The sequence below is a fragment of the Geotrypetes seraphini genome, chromosome 3, assembly GCF_902459505.1.
Source record: "Geotrypetes seraphini chromosome 3, aGeoSer1.1, whole genome shotgun sequence".
Taxonomy (NCBI): Eukaryota; Metazoa; Chordata; class Amphibia; order Gymnophiona; family Dermophiidae; genus Geotrypetes; species Geotrypetes seraphini.
In genome coordinates this window covers 406344656-406363078 of record NC_047086.1, presented here as the reverse complement: position 1 = coordinate 406363078, position 18423 = coordinate 406344656, and the positions used below count along the sequence as shown (strand labels likewise).

At 44.5% G+C, this 18423-nt stretch overlaps 1 protein-coding gene across 6 annotated transcripts in view; it reads right to left on the bottom strand.

Moving 5' to 3' along the window:
- The window catches only part of LIN9 (lin-9 DREAM MuvB core complex component), a 234035-nt gene extending 216476 nt beyond the window's left edge, over nt 1-17559 (bottom strand). For 3 of the 6 annotated variants that reach the window (XM_033939856.1, XM_033939857.1, XM_033939858.1), the window contains exon 1: nt 17380-17559. In XM_033939856.1, coding sequence (XP_033795747.1) covers nt 17380-17467 — 88 coding nt within the window. In that variant the 5' untranslated portion in view covers nt 17468-17559. The remainder of the gene's footprint in view (nt 1-17379) is intronic. The other 3 variants (XM_033939861.1, XM_033939859.1, XM_033939860.1) reach the window with 3 other exon arrangements.
- Between the last annotated feature and the right edge of the window lie 864 nt (nt 17560-18423).

Here is an 18423-nt window from a genome sequence, read left to right as displayed (position 1 = left end):
ATTTAAACATAGAAACATAGAAACATAGAAATAGACGGCAGATAAGGGCCCACGGCCCATCTAGTCTGCCCACCTTAATGTCCCTCCCCTACCTTTGCTCTGTGAATAGATCCCATGTGCCTATCCCATTTGGCCTTAAAATCAGGCACGCTGCTGGCCTCAATCACCTGTAGTGGAAGACTATTCCAGCGATCAACCACTCTTTCAGTGAAAAAGAATTTCCTGGTGTCACCTCGTAGTTTTCCGCCCCTGATTTTCAACGGATGCCCTCTTGTTGTCGTGGGACCCTTGAAAAAGAAGATATCTTCCTCCGCCTCGATGCGGCCCGTAAGATACTTGAACGTCTCGATCATGTCCCCCCTCTCTCTGCGCTCCTCGAGCGAGTATAGCTGTAATTTGTCAAGCCGTTTTTCGTATGGTAGATCCTTGAGTCCCGAGATCATCCGGGTGGCCATTCTTTGCACCGACTCCAGTCTCAGCACATCCTTGCGATAATGCGGCCTCCAGAATTGCACACAGTATTCCAGGTGGGGCCTCATCATGGATCTATACAATGGCATAATGACTTCCGCCTTACGACTGACGAAACCCCTTCGTATGCAGCCCATGATTTGTCTTGCCTTGGACGAAGCCTGCTCCACTTGATTGGCAGACTTCATGTCCTCACTGACGATTACCCCCAAGACTCGTTCTGCTACCGTTTTTGCTAGGATCTCGCCATTAAGGGTATAAGACTTGCATGGATTCTGGCTGCCCAGGTGCATAACTTTGCATTTTTTGGCATTGAAGTTGAGTTGCCATGTCCTAGACCATCGCTCCAGTAGGAGTAGGTCGTGCATCATGTTGTCGGGCACTGAATCTTCGTCTGTTGTGCATTTGCCCACTACATTACTCAGTTTGGCGTCATCGGCGAATAATGTTATTTTACCTTGAAGCCCTTCTGCCAAGTCTCTTATAAAGATGTTGAATAGGATTGGGCCCAAGACTGAGCCCTGTGGTACTCCACTAATCACCTCCGTCATTTCGGAGGAGGTGCCGTTCACCACCACCCTTTGGAGCCTACCTCCAAGCCAGCTCCCAACCCATTTCGTCAATGTGTCACCTAATCCTATAGAACTCATCTTGCTCAGTAACCTGCGGTGTGGTACGCTATCGAATGCTTTGCTAAAGTCCAGGTACACGATGTCCAGGGACTCCCCAATATCCAGCTTCCCCGTTACCCAGTCAAAGAAGCTGATCAGGTTGGATTGGCAGGATCTCCCCTTAGTAAATCCATGTTGTCGGGGATCCCGTAGATTCTCCTCATCCAGGATCTTATCTAATTGGCGTTTGATTAGAGTTTCCATTAGTTTGCTCACTATCGATGTTAGACTCACTGGTCTGTAGTTTGCTGTCTCCATCTTTGAGCCTTTCTTGTGGAGTGGAATGACGTTAGCCGTCCTCCAGTCCAACGGGACGCTGCCTGTACTAAGGGAGAGGTTGAAGAGCGTGGACAGTGGCTCCGCCAAGACATCACTCAGCTCCCTAAGCACCCTGGGGTGCAGGTTGTCCGGCCCCATTGCTTTGTTAACCTTGATCTTTGACAGCTCACCGTAGACACTGCTGGGCGTAAACTCAAAGTTACTAAACGGGTCAACTGAGCCAACCCTTGTCTGTAGCTGAGGGCCGAGCCCTGGCGCTTCTCGGGTGAAGACTGAGCAGAAGTATTCATTTAATAGTTGGGCTTTTTCTGAATCCTTTTCCACATAGTCTCCGTCTGGTTTCCTAAGACGTACAATCCCGCCTGAGTTTTTTCTTCTATCACTGATATATCTGAAGAAGGATTTATCTCCCTTCTGGATGTTCTTTGCTAGAGACTCCTCCATGAGGAATTTAGCCTCCCTGACTGCTGTTTTGATGGCTTTTGATTTGGCCAGGTAGTCTGCTCTAGATTCCTGCTTCCCTGATTGTTTGTAAGAGATGAATGCTTTTTTCTTCTCCTTGATCAGGTCTGAGATCTCCGCAGTAAACCACTGTGGCTTATTGTTCCTTCGCCGTTTACTTACTGATTTTACATAGCGGTTTGTTGCTTCTTGTATGGTTGCTTTCAAAGTCGACCACATGTATTCCACGTTATCGGTTTCTTCTTGGCTTTGTAGCGCCTGGTGAACGAAGTCTCCCATTTCTTTGAAATTTGTGTCCTTGAATTTGAGGACTTTGGTTAGTGTAGTAGATTTAGAGAAACCTTTCCTGATATTGAACCATACCATGTTGTGGTCACTGGAGGCCAATGTGTCGCCCACCGAGACCTCTGTGACACTTTCTCCATTGGTAAGTATCAGGTCCAGTATTGCCTGATCCCTTGTCGGTTCCAACACCAGTTGCCTGAGGCTTGCTCCTTTCATAGAGTTTAATAGCCTCCTGCTGCTGCCAGAAGCAGAGGTAAGTGTAACCCAATCCACATCAGGCATGTTGAAGTCACCTAGCAATACTGTGTCCCCACGCAAGGTGATATTTTCTATATCTTCGATTATTTCCATATCCAGGTCATCCTGTTGTCTTGGGGGTCTGTAAATTACGCCAAGATACAAGCATTTGTCCTTTCCTCTGGCCAAATTAACCCAAAGGGATTCCCCAGTATACTGGACATCTGAGATTCTCGTGACCTTAATGTCATCTTTAGTATATAATGCTACACCCCCTCCCTTCCTACCCTCTCTGTCCCGGCGAAGCAAGTTGTAACCCGGTATGACCATGTCCCACCCGTGGGAGTCTGTGAGCCAGGTTTCGGATATCGCCACCACATCCAGGTCGGCATTCCTTATTTCTGTTTCCAATTCCAGGATCTTGTTTCCTAAACTGTGTGCGTTGACGTACATAGCCCTCCATGTTATATTTTTGTTATTTATTTAAAAAATTTCTATACCGTTTACAACTAAACGGTTTACATAATTTACATACATAGTTTTAAAACAAAAACATGATAAAATAAACATACAAATAAACCTTAAAAATTATGAGTACAAAATAATACCATAACTTTGCATAATAACAATCATGAGTAGTTCATCAGCTCTACCAAAGAAGAAAATTATTTCTAGAGAAAGGCATCTACAAACAACTGCGTCTTTAGTAATTTTCTAACCATACCCCTTTCACGACAATTCCGTATTGACCCACCAAAGAGTTCCATATCTTAACTCCTGCGCAACAAAAAGTAATTTTACCAATCTCAACATGCCTTGGATTCACAGTTGTCTTCAGTAAAGCCAAGTTCTCAGAATGCAATGATCTTTTTGGTGTATAACAAAATATATTATTTTTAAACAATTCTGGAATGTTTCCATACAAAAATTGATGACAGATCATTAAGCACAGTTACTTACCGTAACAGGTGTTATCCAGGGACAACAGGTAGCTATTCTCAACATATGGGTGACGTCATCCACGGAGCCTGGATGCGGACAGCTTCGCAAGCAGACTTGCTTGAAGAACTTTAGAAAGTTCGCAACTGCCACACCGCGCATGCACGAGTGCCTTCCTGCCAGACGCAGGGTGCGCGTCTCCTCAATTCAGATAGTTAGTATAGAAGCCAACCAGGGGAGGTAGATGGGTTGTGAGAATATCTGCCTGCTGTCCCTGGATAACACCTGTTACGGTAAGTAACTGTGCTTTATCCCACGACAAGCAGGCAACCTATTATCAACATGTGAGTGACCTCCAAGCTAACCAGAATGGGATGGTGGGAGTGTTGGCAATTCAGGAGAATAAATTTTGTAACACTGTCTGGCCGAAATAGCCAACCCTTCTGGAAAAAGCATCCAGACAATAATGAGAGGTGAAGGTATGAACCGAGGACCAAGTGGCAGCTTTACAGATTTCCTCAATAGGAGTAGATCTAAGGAAAGCTACTGATGCCGCCATGGCTCTGACTTTATGGGCTGTGACTCAACTCTGTAGCATAGCAGAAAGAGATACAAGCAGCTAACCAGTTGGAAATTGTGCGCTTGGAAATCGGATGTCCCAACTTGTTTGGATCAAAGGCGACAAAAAGTTGAGGTGCGGATCTGTGTGGCTTAGTTCTTTGCAAGTAGAAAGCCAAAGCATGTTTACAGTCCAGAGTATGAAGAGCTGTTTCTCCAGGATGAGAATAAGGCTTTGGAAAAAACACTGGAAGTACAATGGATTGATTGAGATGAAATTCTGAAACCACTTTAGGTAAGAATTTAGTATGAGTACGGAGGACCACCTTGTCATGACATGAGAGCAATGAGAAAAACCACTTTCCAAGTGAGATATTTAAGATGAGCCGAATCCATTGGTTCAAAAGGAGGCTTCATCAATTGAGCAAGAACAACAGTGAGATCCCAAATAGAGAATGACACGGGGAAAAATTCTGTCCCCATCACCGTCCCTTCCTCGGACCACCATCCTCTGCACTGCTCCGTCCCCGCTGGTCCTTTCACTGCCCCGTCCCTGCCGTCCCCTTCACCGCCCCATCACTGTCCCCGCTGTCTCTTTCACCGCCCCGTCACCGTCCCCGTCTTCAGCGTCTTCTCCTCTCCATTCCCCCATCCCCAGCACCCTTCACGCGGTCCAGCAGCTCCCTCCCGCCAGCCAGGGATGCATTTCCCTCCCTCCCTCCTTTTCCCTTACCTTTTCTTCTTGAAACTGGCGATTTCTATAAGGCTACGAGCTGTATTACAGCCGGAGCCTTGAAGTCGCGTCGGGTTGCCTGCTAGAAAAGTCTCCTCCGATGCAACCGGAAACAAGAAGTTGCGTCAGAGGAGACTTTTTCCAGCAGGTAACGCGACGCGACTTCATGGCTCCGGCTGTAATACAGCTCATAGCCTTGTAGAAATCGCCAGTTTCAAGAAGAAAAGGTAAGGGAAAAGGAGGGAGGGAGATGCATGGACGGCCGGTGGGAGAGAGTGGGCTGCCGGATCAAACCCTCGTTCACCGTGCGTTCACTACTTGTTCACCGCCCCGTGCTACCATTTACCGCTCCACGGGGCAGTGAATGGCCTTGTCCCCGAACTCGCAGCGATCTTTTTTTTGGTCACCATTTTAGCAGGGTAACAACCACCGTGTCATTCTCTAATCCCAAACCACTGGAGGAGGTTTGAGAGGTGGTTTGACATTGAAAAGTCCTTTCATAAATCTGGAAACCACAGGATGAACAGAAAGGGGTTTCCCTTCGATAGGCTGATGAAAAGCAGCAATTGCACTGAGGTGGACTCTAATGGATGTAGATTTGAGGCCTGATTGAGACAAATGGAACAGGTAAATCCAAAACTGAAGACAAGGAGGTAGATTGAGGCTCCTTGTGATGAATGGTGCACCAAGCAGAAAATCTAGTCCATTTCTGATTGTAGCATTGTCTAGTGGTAGGCTTCCTAGAAGCCTCTAAAATGTCCTGTACAGATTGAGAAAACTATAGAGTGGTAGTTAGGTTGAGAGGTACCAAGCTGTCAGGTATAGAGGCTGGGATGAAGTAGAGACCCCTGATTCTGTGTAAGCAGAGAGGGAAAAACTGGTAAAAGTAGTGGCTCCCTGCTGCTGAGTTGACGTAGAAGGGAGAACCAAGGTTGCCTGTGCCACCGAGGAGCTATCAGAATCATGGTGGCATGTTCCTGTTTGAGTTTGACAAGTGTCTTGAGAATGAGAGGGAATGGAGGGAACGCATAAAGAAACCAATTCATCCATTCCAGTAGAAAAGCATCTGCCTCCAGTTGGTGAGGAGAGTACATCCTGGAGCAGAACTGAGGCAATTTGTGGTTGAGAGGAGACGCAAAGATATCTATCTGAGGAATTCCCCACTGAGAAAAAAATGTGACGAAGAGGCAAAGAATTGAGTGTCCATTCGTGAGGTTGTAGATGACTCAATTTGTCCGCCAGACAGTTTTTCTCTCCTTGAATGTAGACAGCTTTTAGGAAGGTGTTGTGAAGGATTTCCCAATTCCAAACCTTCAGAGCTTCCTGGCAAAGAGGGAGAGGTCTTGTTCCACCCTGCTTGTTGACATAGTACATGGCGACTTGGTTGTCTGTCCGAATGAGGACTACCTGGTTGTGAAGAAGATGCTGAAAAGCTGAGAGCACTGAAAATCGTTCTGAGTTCCAACAGATTGATATGACACTGACGATCCATGCTGGACCAATGGCCTTGAGACCACTGAGATGAGCCCCCCAAGCATAGGTCGAATAATCTGTCGTGAGGACCTTCTGATGATGGGGTGTTTGAAACAGTAAACCTCTGGAGAGATTGGAAGAGAGCGTCCACCAGTGGAGAGACTGTCTCAACGAAGGAGTCACTCTGAGGTGTTGAGACAGTGGATCGAAAGCCTGAGCCCACTGAGATGCCAGGGTCCACTGAGGGATGCTGAGGTTAAGTCTGGCAAAAGGAGTCACGTGAACTGTAGAGGCCATGTGACCTAGGAGAACAAACATGTGTTCCCCTGACAGTGTAGTGAGGGATGACATTGTGACAAAGGTGAGTGAGAGCATCCTGACGTTGCTGAGGAAGGAATGCTCTGAGTTGTACAGTGTCTAAGACAGCTCCGATGAACTGTAGAGTTTGAGAGGGCTGTAACTTGGGAGCTTGCGAAAGTTGATTTCGAACCTCAAACTTTGGAGGAACCAAATAGTCTATTGGATTGCTACAATAACCCCTTTAGATGTTGAATCTTTCATGAGCCAGTCGTCCAGGTATGGGAACACCTGTACACCATGGTTCCGCAGAGCTGCTGCTGCTACTACCAAACTGACGATCCAAAATGGTCTGGATCATAGCCTCCAAATATGACACCTAGACTTGAGGATCTGGTACATTTGATGTGGCTATAGTCTCCGAGGAAGAATGACTCTTTGACCTGGAGACATGCTTCTTGGGCAGCTTGATAACCACTGCTGGTACCTGACCTGAGGGAGGCAGCGAGGCAAGCGTCTCATCAGGAGAAGACTTAGCAGATTTGCTCGAGGACGAGGACCCGCCGAACGAGGAGGATTTGGATCAAGGTCAAGGCAGAAGGCGGAATCTCTGTGAGGAGCTTGACCGGATTCGAGGTCAAGACCGGGGAATATGGGTCCATACCGCTAAACAAGTTTCTCTACCTGAACTCAATGATGTTTGAGGGCTTGAGGTTGAAGGGTAGCACAGCGGGCACACGACTCCGGACCATAGTCAGGTTCCAAACACTGAACACACCACCTATGTGGGTCAATGAGGGAGATCACATGCTGGCAACGGCTACACCTCTTGAAGCCTGTGACCGGTCGGGACATAAACGGTAAAATAGCGTCAGCATGATTGAAGCCCGCAGGCTGAGGCTGTGAGGTAGGCCCCGCTGTGACAGAAAAGAAAAATAAAGTTAAGTTTGTATTTTAAAATGAAAACGCGCAAAGAAACACAGTGACTCTGTAAAACAATAAACACAAGCCGCGGTGAGAGAATGCACAAAGCAGAACTGAGTCTAGCGCAGAGCGTTGAAATAGGACTTCTCGGCTCCGCAGAAAACTGAGAAGACGCACGCCCTGTGCCAGGCGGGAAGGCACTCGTGCATGCACAGTGCGGCAGTCGCAAACTTTCTAAAGTTCTTCAAGAAAGTCTGCTTGCGAAGCTGTCCGCATCCGGGCTCCATGGATGATGTCCTGGGATAACTGCTTTATACTGTACTCTGAAGGCAACTGGTAACCAATGCAATTTTTGGAGATGTGGCGAAATATCATATTTAGATAAACCCATTATCAATCTTGCTGCTGCATTTTGTATGACCTGCAATGCTCTACATCTTGCTTTTGTTATTCCAAGGTAAAGGGCATTGCAGTAATCACTATGGCCTGCTTGTCCTCAGAGAATAATAATTCCAAAGTGATCTCACTTAACTACGGATCTAGTGGCACGAGGGATCAGACTTGATTCGGGCAGGTTTCGACAGCGATACCTGCCATGCAATCCAGTAAAGGTGTCAAATAAATTTTGTAGAGAGCTTCTATTTGTAGTAATCCAGACCACAAACAATATCTAATCCATCAGTTGTTTCTTTTAAATTCTCTCTGTATCCTTATTAATGTGAATTATTTTATTTCTTGTTTCTTTGTGAATTTTGCAATTGGAAATAATAAAATTATGAAAGCAGTACCATCTTATCCACTATATCCTGGCTAGGGCTCTTCAATCCCTCAAAGATAACTAACTTTCTGAGGAAATCTTCTCCTTTTTTTGGGCACGTTCCATCACATTGGAATTCCCTGCCTTCAATAATTCTTTTGAAAAATCTTTTGGTTTTCAGTTGGATTCCAACAGCATCCGGGAGGGGGGGGGAATCACTAGATCACAATCATCTATATCTGTACATCTCTATATGCATGTCTATTTGTATCCTCTTCTTCTTTTTACTATAAATCGCTGGTGTTCTTTCCTATTTTATTTTATATTGATGAGGAAGGTGATTCAACAAATCATCTTATTTTTTATTAGGTTAACTTAACTTTTGCTCATTCCTGATCTAATGATAGTGGTCTAGGCCTTGGTTAGTGTACAATATATATATTTTTTCATGTGCTTTGCTTGAGAAATGCATTATTAAACATCTTTTGACCTTAATATCAAACTGAAGTCCTCTATACCCCCCAAAATAGAAGCCCCGTTCACCTATATGTGGACACCTCTGGCACATCTAAGTGACATCTAAGTCGTGTCCACCTAACTCACGCCCAAAAGTAGACCTGCTTTTGTTGCAACGCCTATCTTTTAGGCGAGAATGTAGACGCATTGGTACATTGAGCAGCATGCAATTCTGTAAATGGACATCCATATCAAAGCCATGCCTATCCTGTTAGGTGCAGCTTTTTCCAATGGGCGTCCACGAAATTGTGGACGCCTATTTTGTGAATTATACACAGCTTTTGGAAGTCTAGCTTTCAATTATTGCTTATTAAAGTCGTTAATTGAGCTTATTATTCAATTTATTTGGATGCCTACGTTGCTGGATGTCCACATTGTGGATGCCTAAATTTAGGCGTCCTTTACAGTATTTGCCCCTAAAAGCACAAATTCCTAGCTTTTTTGTTTTGTGTTTTCGTTGGATCCAGAGATGACATTAAAAAAGAGAAGGGAAGTGTCTGCATAGTAGTTAGAGCTACAGCTTCAGCACCATGGGGTCGTGGGTTCAAATCCTGTACTGCTCCCTGTGACCTTGGGCAAGTCACTTAATCCTCTGCTGCCCCAGGTACATTAGGTAGATTGTAAGCTCACTGGAACAGATAGGGAAAATGCTTGAAGTACTTGTATGTAAATTGCTTTGAGTGTGGTTGTAAAACAAGTCCCAATCCCTTTCCCTAACATTGAAATTTTTGGAAGAGTTGTATTTTATTGAGCTGTTCAAAAAAAAGTGTTCTCTTTTCTAAGAAAAAAGGAACACAGCTAATTTTGGGGTCCTTTTACTAAGGCGCACTCAAAATTATAAATTGTCATGAAATGTTAGACAATGCTGAAATAGCAGATTTGTGAATCTAGAGCAGGGGTGGGCAACTCCGGTCCTCGAGGGCTGGAATCCAGTCGGGTGTCCAGGATTTCCTCAATGAATATGCATGAGATCTATTTGCATGTACACTTCCCCCTCCCCGTTCGCGGTTTCGGCAATCGCGATTTCACATATTCGTGATTTTTTGGGGAGGGGGAAAAAAGAAAAAAAACCCCACAGTTTAGCTTTCCTCCCAGCGTCCCGGCCTTAGCTGGTGGTCTAGTGGGCTTTCAGGGCAGGAGCAATCTTCCTACACTTCTGCCCCATGTAAATTGCCAATAGGAAATGGCTGTGGGGAGTTCCTGTCGTAGTCTCGAGAGACTACAGGAACTCACGGCAGCTATTTCCTATTGGCGATCTGCACGGGGCAGGAGCGTAGGAAGATTGCTCCTGCCCCGAAAGCCCGCTAGACCACCAGGTAATGCCGGGATGCCGGGGGGAAGGCAGGAGGGAGGCGGGGTAGATCAGAGCCGGACCAGAAGATATTCGCGGTATTTCACCATTCGCAGTCCGGCTCTGCCCCATCCCCCGCGAATCCGGAAGGAGAAGTGTACTGCTTTCAATGCATATTCATTGGGGAAATCCTGAACACCCGATTGGATTCCAGCCCTCAAGGACCGGAGTTGCCCACCCCTGATCTAGAGCCATGTCTCAAGCATTATTTATTTATTTGAAATCTTGTCCATCCTCCAAAAGTCCAGAACGGGTTACACATTCACAACAGCTGACAGACAAAATATATTCACAATCATAAAATAATCATTACTCAAACAAATTACTGTATAAAATAAGATCAAAATCACTCATCAAAATAGTCAAACAGAGCTCAGAATGAATAGATTTTTACAGCCTTATGAGACCTAATAACCAAAGGGAATTGGTTCTTACTGTGCTAAGAGGAATAGGCTTGTTTACGAGCAGTTTCCAATTTAAACAGTTTTGCTGAGGGGACACACAAATGCTTCTCGCTCTGAGATCGTAGAGAATGTATAGGAGTATAAATTGGTAACTTCTCAGAAATACAGTATATCATGGACTCATTGCATGATAAAACTTTAAATGCTAACATTAACTCTTTGAAAATACATCACTTCTTGACAAGAAGCCAGTGCGCTAAAGCCAAAGAAGTAGAGATGTGAATCAAAAGTACCCAAGTGCTGTAGCAGTCTCACAGCAGCATTTTGCACGTGTTGGAGTCAAAGTAAACTTTTATCGGGTAAACCAACTGCAATAAGCCATATGTGATAGAACCATTGGCTAGAATAGTTGGACAAAATCAGACTCAGTATGAATGAATTTTTCACAATTGACGCAAATAATAAACGCTGGCTTTTACTGCAGGCCGGCGAGGTTAATGCTTACAGAATTCCTATGAGCATCAGAGTATTTATGTCACTGGCCCACGGTAGAAACCTCTACCCCGGCTTTGTAAAAAGGAGTCAAAAAAGAGGTGGGTGCCACTTAAGAAAGAAGGTTAGTAAAAGTTAAATCTGCATCTAACAATATAGCTAAGTTACGCACCCGGTCCTTTGCTACCAAAATAGTCATCTCAGCATGAAGATGGTTGAGAAAATCTACAGTTGTCCCGATGCACCCACAAAAGTTCTGCTTTTGATACATTTAACTGCAATTTATTAAGGGCCATCCAATATTTTTTTTTTTTTATAGAAGTACCCAGTGAAATATATAACTGCAAATGTTTGGATTTGAATCCAGTAGACTCTCAGTTAAAGGCACTCATGGGGATTGATAGATGCCGGATAAATGTAGTTTCTGGTTGCTTGAGAATTACTATTAGAAAGAGGCCTAACTAATGTATACCCCATACAATGCCACACAGTAAACTGTTCCAGACAAACTACTGGACATGTGGTGGCCAAAGTGTGGGCGTACTCAGCTGTGGCGTGCCACGTTTACACTTAAAATAAATTTCTGGTGGAAATGTTAGTTTTTTTTAGGGCTTCTTTTACAAAAGTGCACTAGCGTTTTTAGCGCATGCACCGAATTAGCGTGCGCTAGCTAAAAAATTACCGCCTGCTTAAAAGGAGGCGATAGCGGCTAGCGCACGTCTTTGTAAAAGGAGCCAAAGTATTACACTATTTCTTTGAATTTTTTTTCTTTTTGAGTTCTGGTGCCTGAGCTCTGGTTAACAGTGTCTACTGTACTATGTTTCAAGGCAACATCAATGACTGGTGTAATATACAAGTTGAAAAGCAATGGGGACAGCAAAGCACCATGCAGAATGCTATATTTCAACTGTTTAGTCTTTTATTTATTTCTTCAATTTTCTATACCGTTCTCCCAGGAGAGCTCAGAACGGTTTACATGAGTTTATTCAGGTACTCAAGCATGTTTCCCTGTCTGTCCCGGCGGGCTCACAATGGGGGGGATAAAGTGACCTGCCCAGGGTTACAAGGAGTAGCATGGATTTGAACCCACAACCTCAGGGTGCGGAGACTGTAGCTTTAACCACTGCGCCACACTCGTAAGCCACACTCTTTGACAAATTAGATCCAATCAACACATTCTGTAACCTTTTATCAAGAAACAAATTGAACCACTACAAAGCAATATCACAAATCCCAATCTCGGCCAACCTAGGAGAATGCTATGATCAAGAATATCAAAAGCGGCACTCAAATCTAATAGTAGAAGAAGAACATCATCACTTTGGCTTTGGTTCAGAGCAAGTGGACATGTCTAATGCACAATCTTCAAGTTTCAAGTTTTATTTTGATTTGATGAATCGCTTATTCAAATTTACTAAGCGAGTTACAATAAAAGAAAGATAAACATACATTTAGACATACTATTTAAAATTTAAAAATGATGGGTTAGACCGACAAACTTACAAACTAATCGGTACACAAGGGATGGAGGAGTAAAGTTACAATTCAATACTTTAAAGTCGAAAGAAAAGAACCATAGATGGAAAAAACATTAGGGAGGGAGTAGTATAAACCTGGAGGGTAACTACTTAAGATTTGACATTATTGGGACATCAATATGAACCTAGATGGCAGAATGTCACTAGAAATAATAGGAACACCTGCCTAAAAGGAAGCACCTGTGACTCAGTGGTTAAAGGCACGTCTTCCATCTTTCACATATCCACCCCCCCAGCTTCTTTTTGGTCTCATAAGAGTCTGGGTTGTGGACTTTGCCATTTACATTCTGCCCTTTCTAGGGTCCAGAGGGAAACTTATTTTTACCCTGAGATGGCTATGATCTCCTAAGAAATCATCTCACATGGCAGGAACCCCTGCCTAAAATGAAGTGCATGTGACTCAGTGGTTAAAGGCACTCTTTCTATCTTCCACAGCACATATTCCTATTTTTTTTAGTGACAATCTGCCATCTAGGTGCATATTGATGATGTCACAATGATGTCAAGATTGTGCATCAGACATGTCTACATGCTCTGAATCACAGTTATTGTGAATAGGGTTTCTCTTCTTATTTTCTTAAACTTTGGGAGTGAGATTTAGTATGTAATAAATTTTATCATCATGTGCTTTGCTTGAGTAATGCATTATTAAACTTCATTTTCAATTATTACCAGAGGAGTCCTTTTTAGACTAAAAAAATAGAAGGTTAAGTATGTAAAATATATATATATATATATATTTTTTTTTCATGTACTTTGATTGAGGAACAGAGAGGCCAAAGGAGGAACTGGACAAGTGTTGAAGGTACATGTTTGATATTTATCCTAGAGAAATAATAATAATAGCTTTATATCCCGTCATACCTTTCAGTTCAAGAAATGACTGCTTATGAATCAAGAGGATATAAGCATGGCTTTTGAATTGACATGTGGTTTACTAACTGAGTGTGCGTGGTGCAGTGGTTAGAGCTACAGCATCAGTACCCAGAGGTGGTGGGTTCAAACCCTTTGCTGCTCCTTGTGATCCTGGACAAGTCACTTAATTCCCTTGAGCCCTCCAGGACAGAAGGGAAATATGAGAAAAGTAGCTGAATATAAAACTGGGCTGCCTTCTGCATGCCATTTTACTGCATACAATTTTAATGTAAAAAACTGGATAAAATCGCCATTCTAATGACATCGTAACACTAAAACACGATAACATTATAAATGTTGTGAAGACGTCTATGCAATGCCTAAAAGGCGATTCAATAAAGCATGCCTAATTACACAGACGCGCTTACAGCTGCTGAGCGCAATTTTCTATTGTGCGGCTATACTTAATAGAAACGCGCTCAGCGTTCTGCTGCTAGACGTCTAAACAATGCCTAACTTTTAGACATCCTTTACAGAATTTGCCCCTTAGTACCTACTTCCTACTTTTCAAAAAGTCCTACTATGTAGTAACAACACAGTAGAAAGCAAGCCCAAGGGGATTTCCTGCCTGCCAGAAAAATTAGAGTAAGGCTCAACAGGTGCTTATCCTAAGTCCTAGGTCCTAGTCTAGGGTTGTACCAAAGGAAGTTCTACATTCTGCAAAGGTAATGAACAACCCAAATGTCACCAGGCAAGACACCTTAAGCTACTGAAAAGCTGCAATACTTAGCTTTTATGCTTAGGCAACCTTTCCTAAATCAATCTTTTCCTGTAACTTTACCCTCAAAACGCTATTATTTGATTTGTTTCTCCTGGAATTTACCATTGAGGCTATGTGTCCTATATCTTAAAGTCACCTGAGATTGAGACCTCTTAATGAGCCTGATGTAGTAGTAAAAGGGATTGTGCCTGTAGGAAAAATGCCCATTACAACTACTGGAGTTGTCATCGAAGCCCACTCTAGCCCAACCGGATCTGTCTAGCCATAAGCAGGACAGACCATAGAAGTTTGCATGATGCTAGCCTTATCTCCTAATTACTGGAGTTGCCACTTAAGCATTGCTTAGTTGTTTTAATTTCATTCTCCTTCCACTTATATAGAAATCCTTTGTGCTGTATGTTTCTATCCCACACATTCTTGAATGTCACTGCTAACATTTATGTTCAACAATTATTGATTGTCATTAAATAATTCAAAAATAGGATCAAATCCATTACCTGAGCTTTTTACAAGTGAAACACTAACTATGCTATTAACAAGCTCTCTTAAAAGAAGATTCAGCTTGGCTTTTAATATAAAACTACACAAGATTTAAAAACAAACAAACCCCAAAACTTATGTTTTCTAACATTCCTTTCCTGACCCTAAGTATTTAGGCATTTAAAAGATCACTGTTAAAATCTCAACATATTCAAATGTGACATGAACCACCGCTGATACAAGGAAGGAGCTGGTGTCTTAACGCAGTTCAGCATCAGTACTAAAATACATACTATGCACAGGGCTTGTTGCCAATTTTAGCAATCTTATACAGTAGTTACTGTGTAGCACGGCCTGTGTCTGTATATGGCCGTTTGGGGGAGGATGGGCTGGAGAGGGCTTCAATGGCTGGGAGGGTTTAGATGGGCTGAAGTAGGTTTTAACGGAGATTTCGGCAGTTGGAACCCAAGCACAGTACCGGGTAGAGCTTTGGATTCTTGCCCAGAAATAGCTAAGAAGAAAAAATTTAAAAAATTTAAATGGAATCAGGTTGGGCAGACTGGATGGACCATTCGGGTCTTTATCTGCCGTCATCTACTATGTTACTATGTGTTAGCTGACAAACCAACCTTACAACTCCACAGGGAAAATGGTATTCAAAACGTATCCATTTATTACTTTAAAACTGATGAACTCACAGACTAGGGTTTGCTTTTCATGAAGGGGAAAAGAAAAGAAAAAGGAATTTCACTGGGTACATACTGATAACACAAAAAGTGTGATATCCTAGACAGGTTCAGTTCAAACAGCATCCCATGATATTTTTAATGATTATATTTTGTTTTTCAAAGAAAGTAAAACATTGCATTCAAGAGAGCACCTTTTAAATCAATTCTCAAGCTCCTATACCACACTCAACAAATCATCTTCCTCTTAACTCCCAGTACCTTTCCTCCTACTAATTCTTCATCAATGTTCATTCTTCACCATCCTTACTAAATCTTTGATGTCCAAAATCAGTTAAATTTTCTATTTGATTTATAAATGCTAAATGTTCTTTCCAAATATGCATTGCAGGGGCAGCCACATGTTTTCAACAATTGGCTATATAGCCCCACGTGCTGCCATTAGACCTCACCTGACAAGTCTCTTTTTCCCCTTACTGAGTTTGCGGGGCAATATGCATAACAAACAGTATTGGGCTCCCCAGAGAATGAGTTCATTTCTCTACATACTACTTGCCAAAATTCTCCCATGTATTTCTTACAGGGTTACATGTTTTGTCCCTCCTATTCTATCCCTTCCAAATCAATTACTAACTGTGAAAAACTGAAAAGGCCGATGTTTCCTAACTCCAATATTAATTCATATAGCAAAAGTGCTGGTGTCTATGGGTTGCTTTTCTTAAAAAATACACACACACAGGATTAGACCCCACAAAGAACTATTTTAGGCCACTTTTGAATTTTACATTTTATCAAATCAATTGAACTGCTGGATATTTGGGGGAGTTGTAAGCATTTCAGACAGAATTTAGAGTGAGCCATAGAACAAAACCTCTTGTTGCCCTAATCAGATGATTGTCATTTGAAGCATAAAGTTTCAAGAATGACAGTACTACTACCTTTTTGATACTATCAACCGTTAAGAACATAAGAATAGCCATACTGGGTCAGACCAATGGTCCATCAAGCCCAGTAGCCCGTCCTCACGGTGGCCAATCCAGGTCACTAGTACCTGGCCAAAACCCAAGGAGTAGCAACATTCGAGAATCTCAAAGAGTAACAAAATTGTAGAACCTCAAATAATACCATGCAACCGATCCAGGTCAAGTTCTGACTCCATCCCTTCTACTTTGCTGCATCGTATGCCTGGAACAAGCTGTCCGACTCAGTATGTCAGGCTCCATCTCTAGCAGTATTCAAATTCATGCCAAAAGCCTACTTTTTAACTCTAACCCACTTGTAAAGCATCATCATTCCCTCTGTAATTCCCTAAGCAACATGTATAGATTCAACATTTTTGCCCTGTTTGTTGACCAGTCATATTGAGCTGGTTTGAATCGTCACATAGTTCAGATCTGTCCCAGTATATAACATCTAAGTGGCACCATTCTGGGGCATGCAAACAAGTTAGGAAACTGGAGGAGAAATCTTCAGTGATAATGAAAAGAAAGCTGTCATTGCAGTCATGACATTTCCATTCTTGATTCTGCTCTCTTTGTTTCTACTTTGGTCCTAGGGAACTGGAGCTTCATCTAAAGCTGATTCGTGGCTAGCTCTGCATTATGCCATTCACTCTGGCAACCTTACCTGGACTACAGAAGGCAAGTGGTGCTACCTGGCCCCCTCAATAGCCTCCCATTTGATTTTTTTTTTGGGGGGAGGGGGAAGTGAAGGCCTAAGTATTCTAGGACTTTTTTTTTAAATGACTCATAGCTTATCTGGTTGCTGCTGATGTTGCTCCTCATAATCGGAGCAATTTCATGGGAATCATAGTTGGCTTTTTAATGGCAGTGTTAGAATTTTTTTTTAACAGCCCATCTTTTTAGTGGGAAAGAACTGCATATGTTTTTCTTTAGTTTTCTTGGGGGGGAGGGTTGCCTTTCATTGTATTTGATGAATTGCTGCACATTTGTGACTGGATTGTTAGCTCTGGCCCTTGCTATTCCTAGTCACTCCCTACGTCAAGGGGAGAATCGCGACATGTCACGGTCCTTCATTAAAGCCAGCGCCAGTCGACCGAGGCCAACTTCTTTGGACTGGCGGTGCCAGAGCGACGGCGGGCGGGCGCCGCGCAGCTCTCGGGGGCAGGGGGAGAGCGGCGCTGAGGCGGAGCCCCGAGTGACAGGAGCGAGCGGCGGCGCGGGCGCTTACCCTCCTCCTCGTCTTCTTCCAACGCGGCCAGGGCCCGCGCTCGCGCCTCCTCGACTGTCGCCGCACGCGCCACTCGCAGGCGCTTCATGAACAGCCGGCAGCGAGCGCGAGGCAGCCTTCGTTTTGTTTGAACTCGCCTCCGATCGCCGCCATTTGGGATCCCGCGGCTCGCGATCTCGCTCTCGGGCCGGCCGGGATCGTGACGTCAGCGCCCCGCCCCCGTCGCCAAGCAGCGCCATCCCGCCCGAACTCCTTAGCGACCGCCGACTCTCGCCTCCTGGAAGGGCTTCCTCCGCCCTCAGCAGCACCGCGGCAGCTTCGGCTCTGGGAGCCCGTGGGAGTGGGGCTGCGCTCAGGGGTGTCCCTCAGACAACAGGCGACAGCAACCGGCTCGGGGCTGCTAAAACATCGCCCCCCTCCCCCCAGACCACAGGAGCCAGCCGTGGGGCCTCTCAACCCCCGCCCAATAGACCACAGGAGCCAGCTGTGGTGCCCATCAACACCCACCCCACAGACCACAGAAGCCAGCTGTGGAGTCCCTCAACCCCCACCCCAATAGACCACAGGAGCCAGCTGTGGGGTCCTTCAACCACTCACCCCCCACACCCTACAACCCACAGGAGTCAGCTGTGGGGCCCCCTCAATCCCCACTCGACAGACAACAGAAGTCAGCTGTGGAGTCCCTCAACCCCCACCCGACAGACCACAAAAGCCAAATGTAGAGTCCCTCAACCCCCACCTCAATAGGCCACAAAAGCCAGCTGTGGGACCCCTCAACACCCACCCAACAGACTACAGGAGCCAGCTAAAAGCCCCTTAACCCCCTCCCCCATACCACAAGAGCCAGCTGTGGGGTCCATCAACCACTCACCCCCCCCCCACACCGAATAGACTACAGGACCAGCTGTGAAGTCCCTCAACCCCCACCCCCCAGACCACAAGAGCCAGCTGTGGGGTCCTTCAACCACTCACCCCCACACCCTACAACCCACAGGAGTCAGCTGTGGGGCCCCCTCAATCCCCACTCGACAGACCACAAAAGCC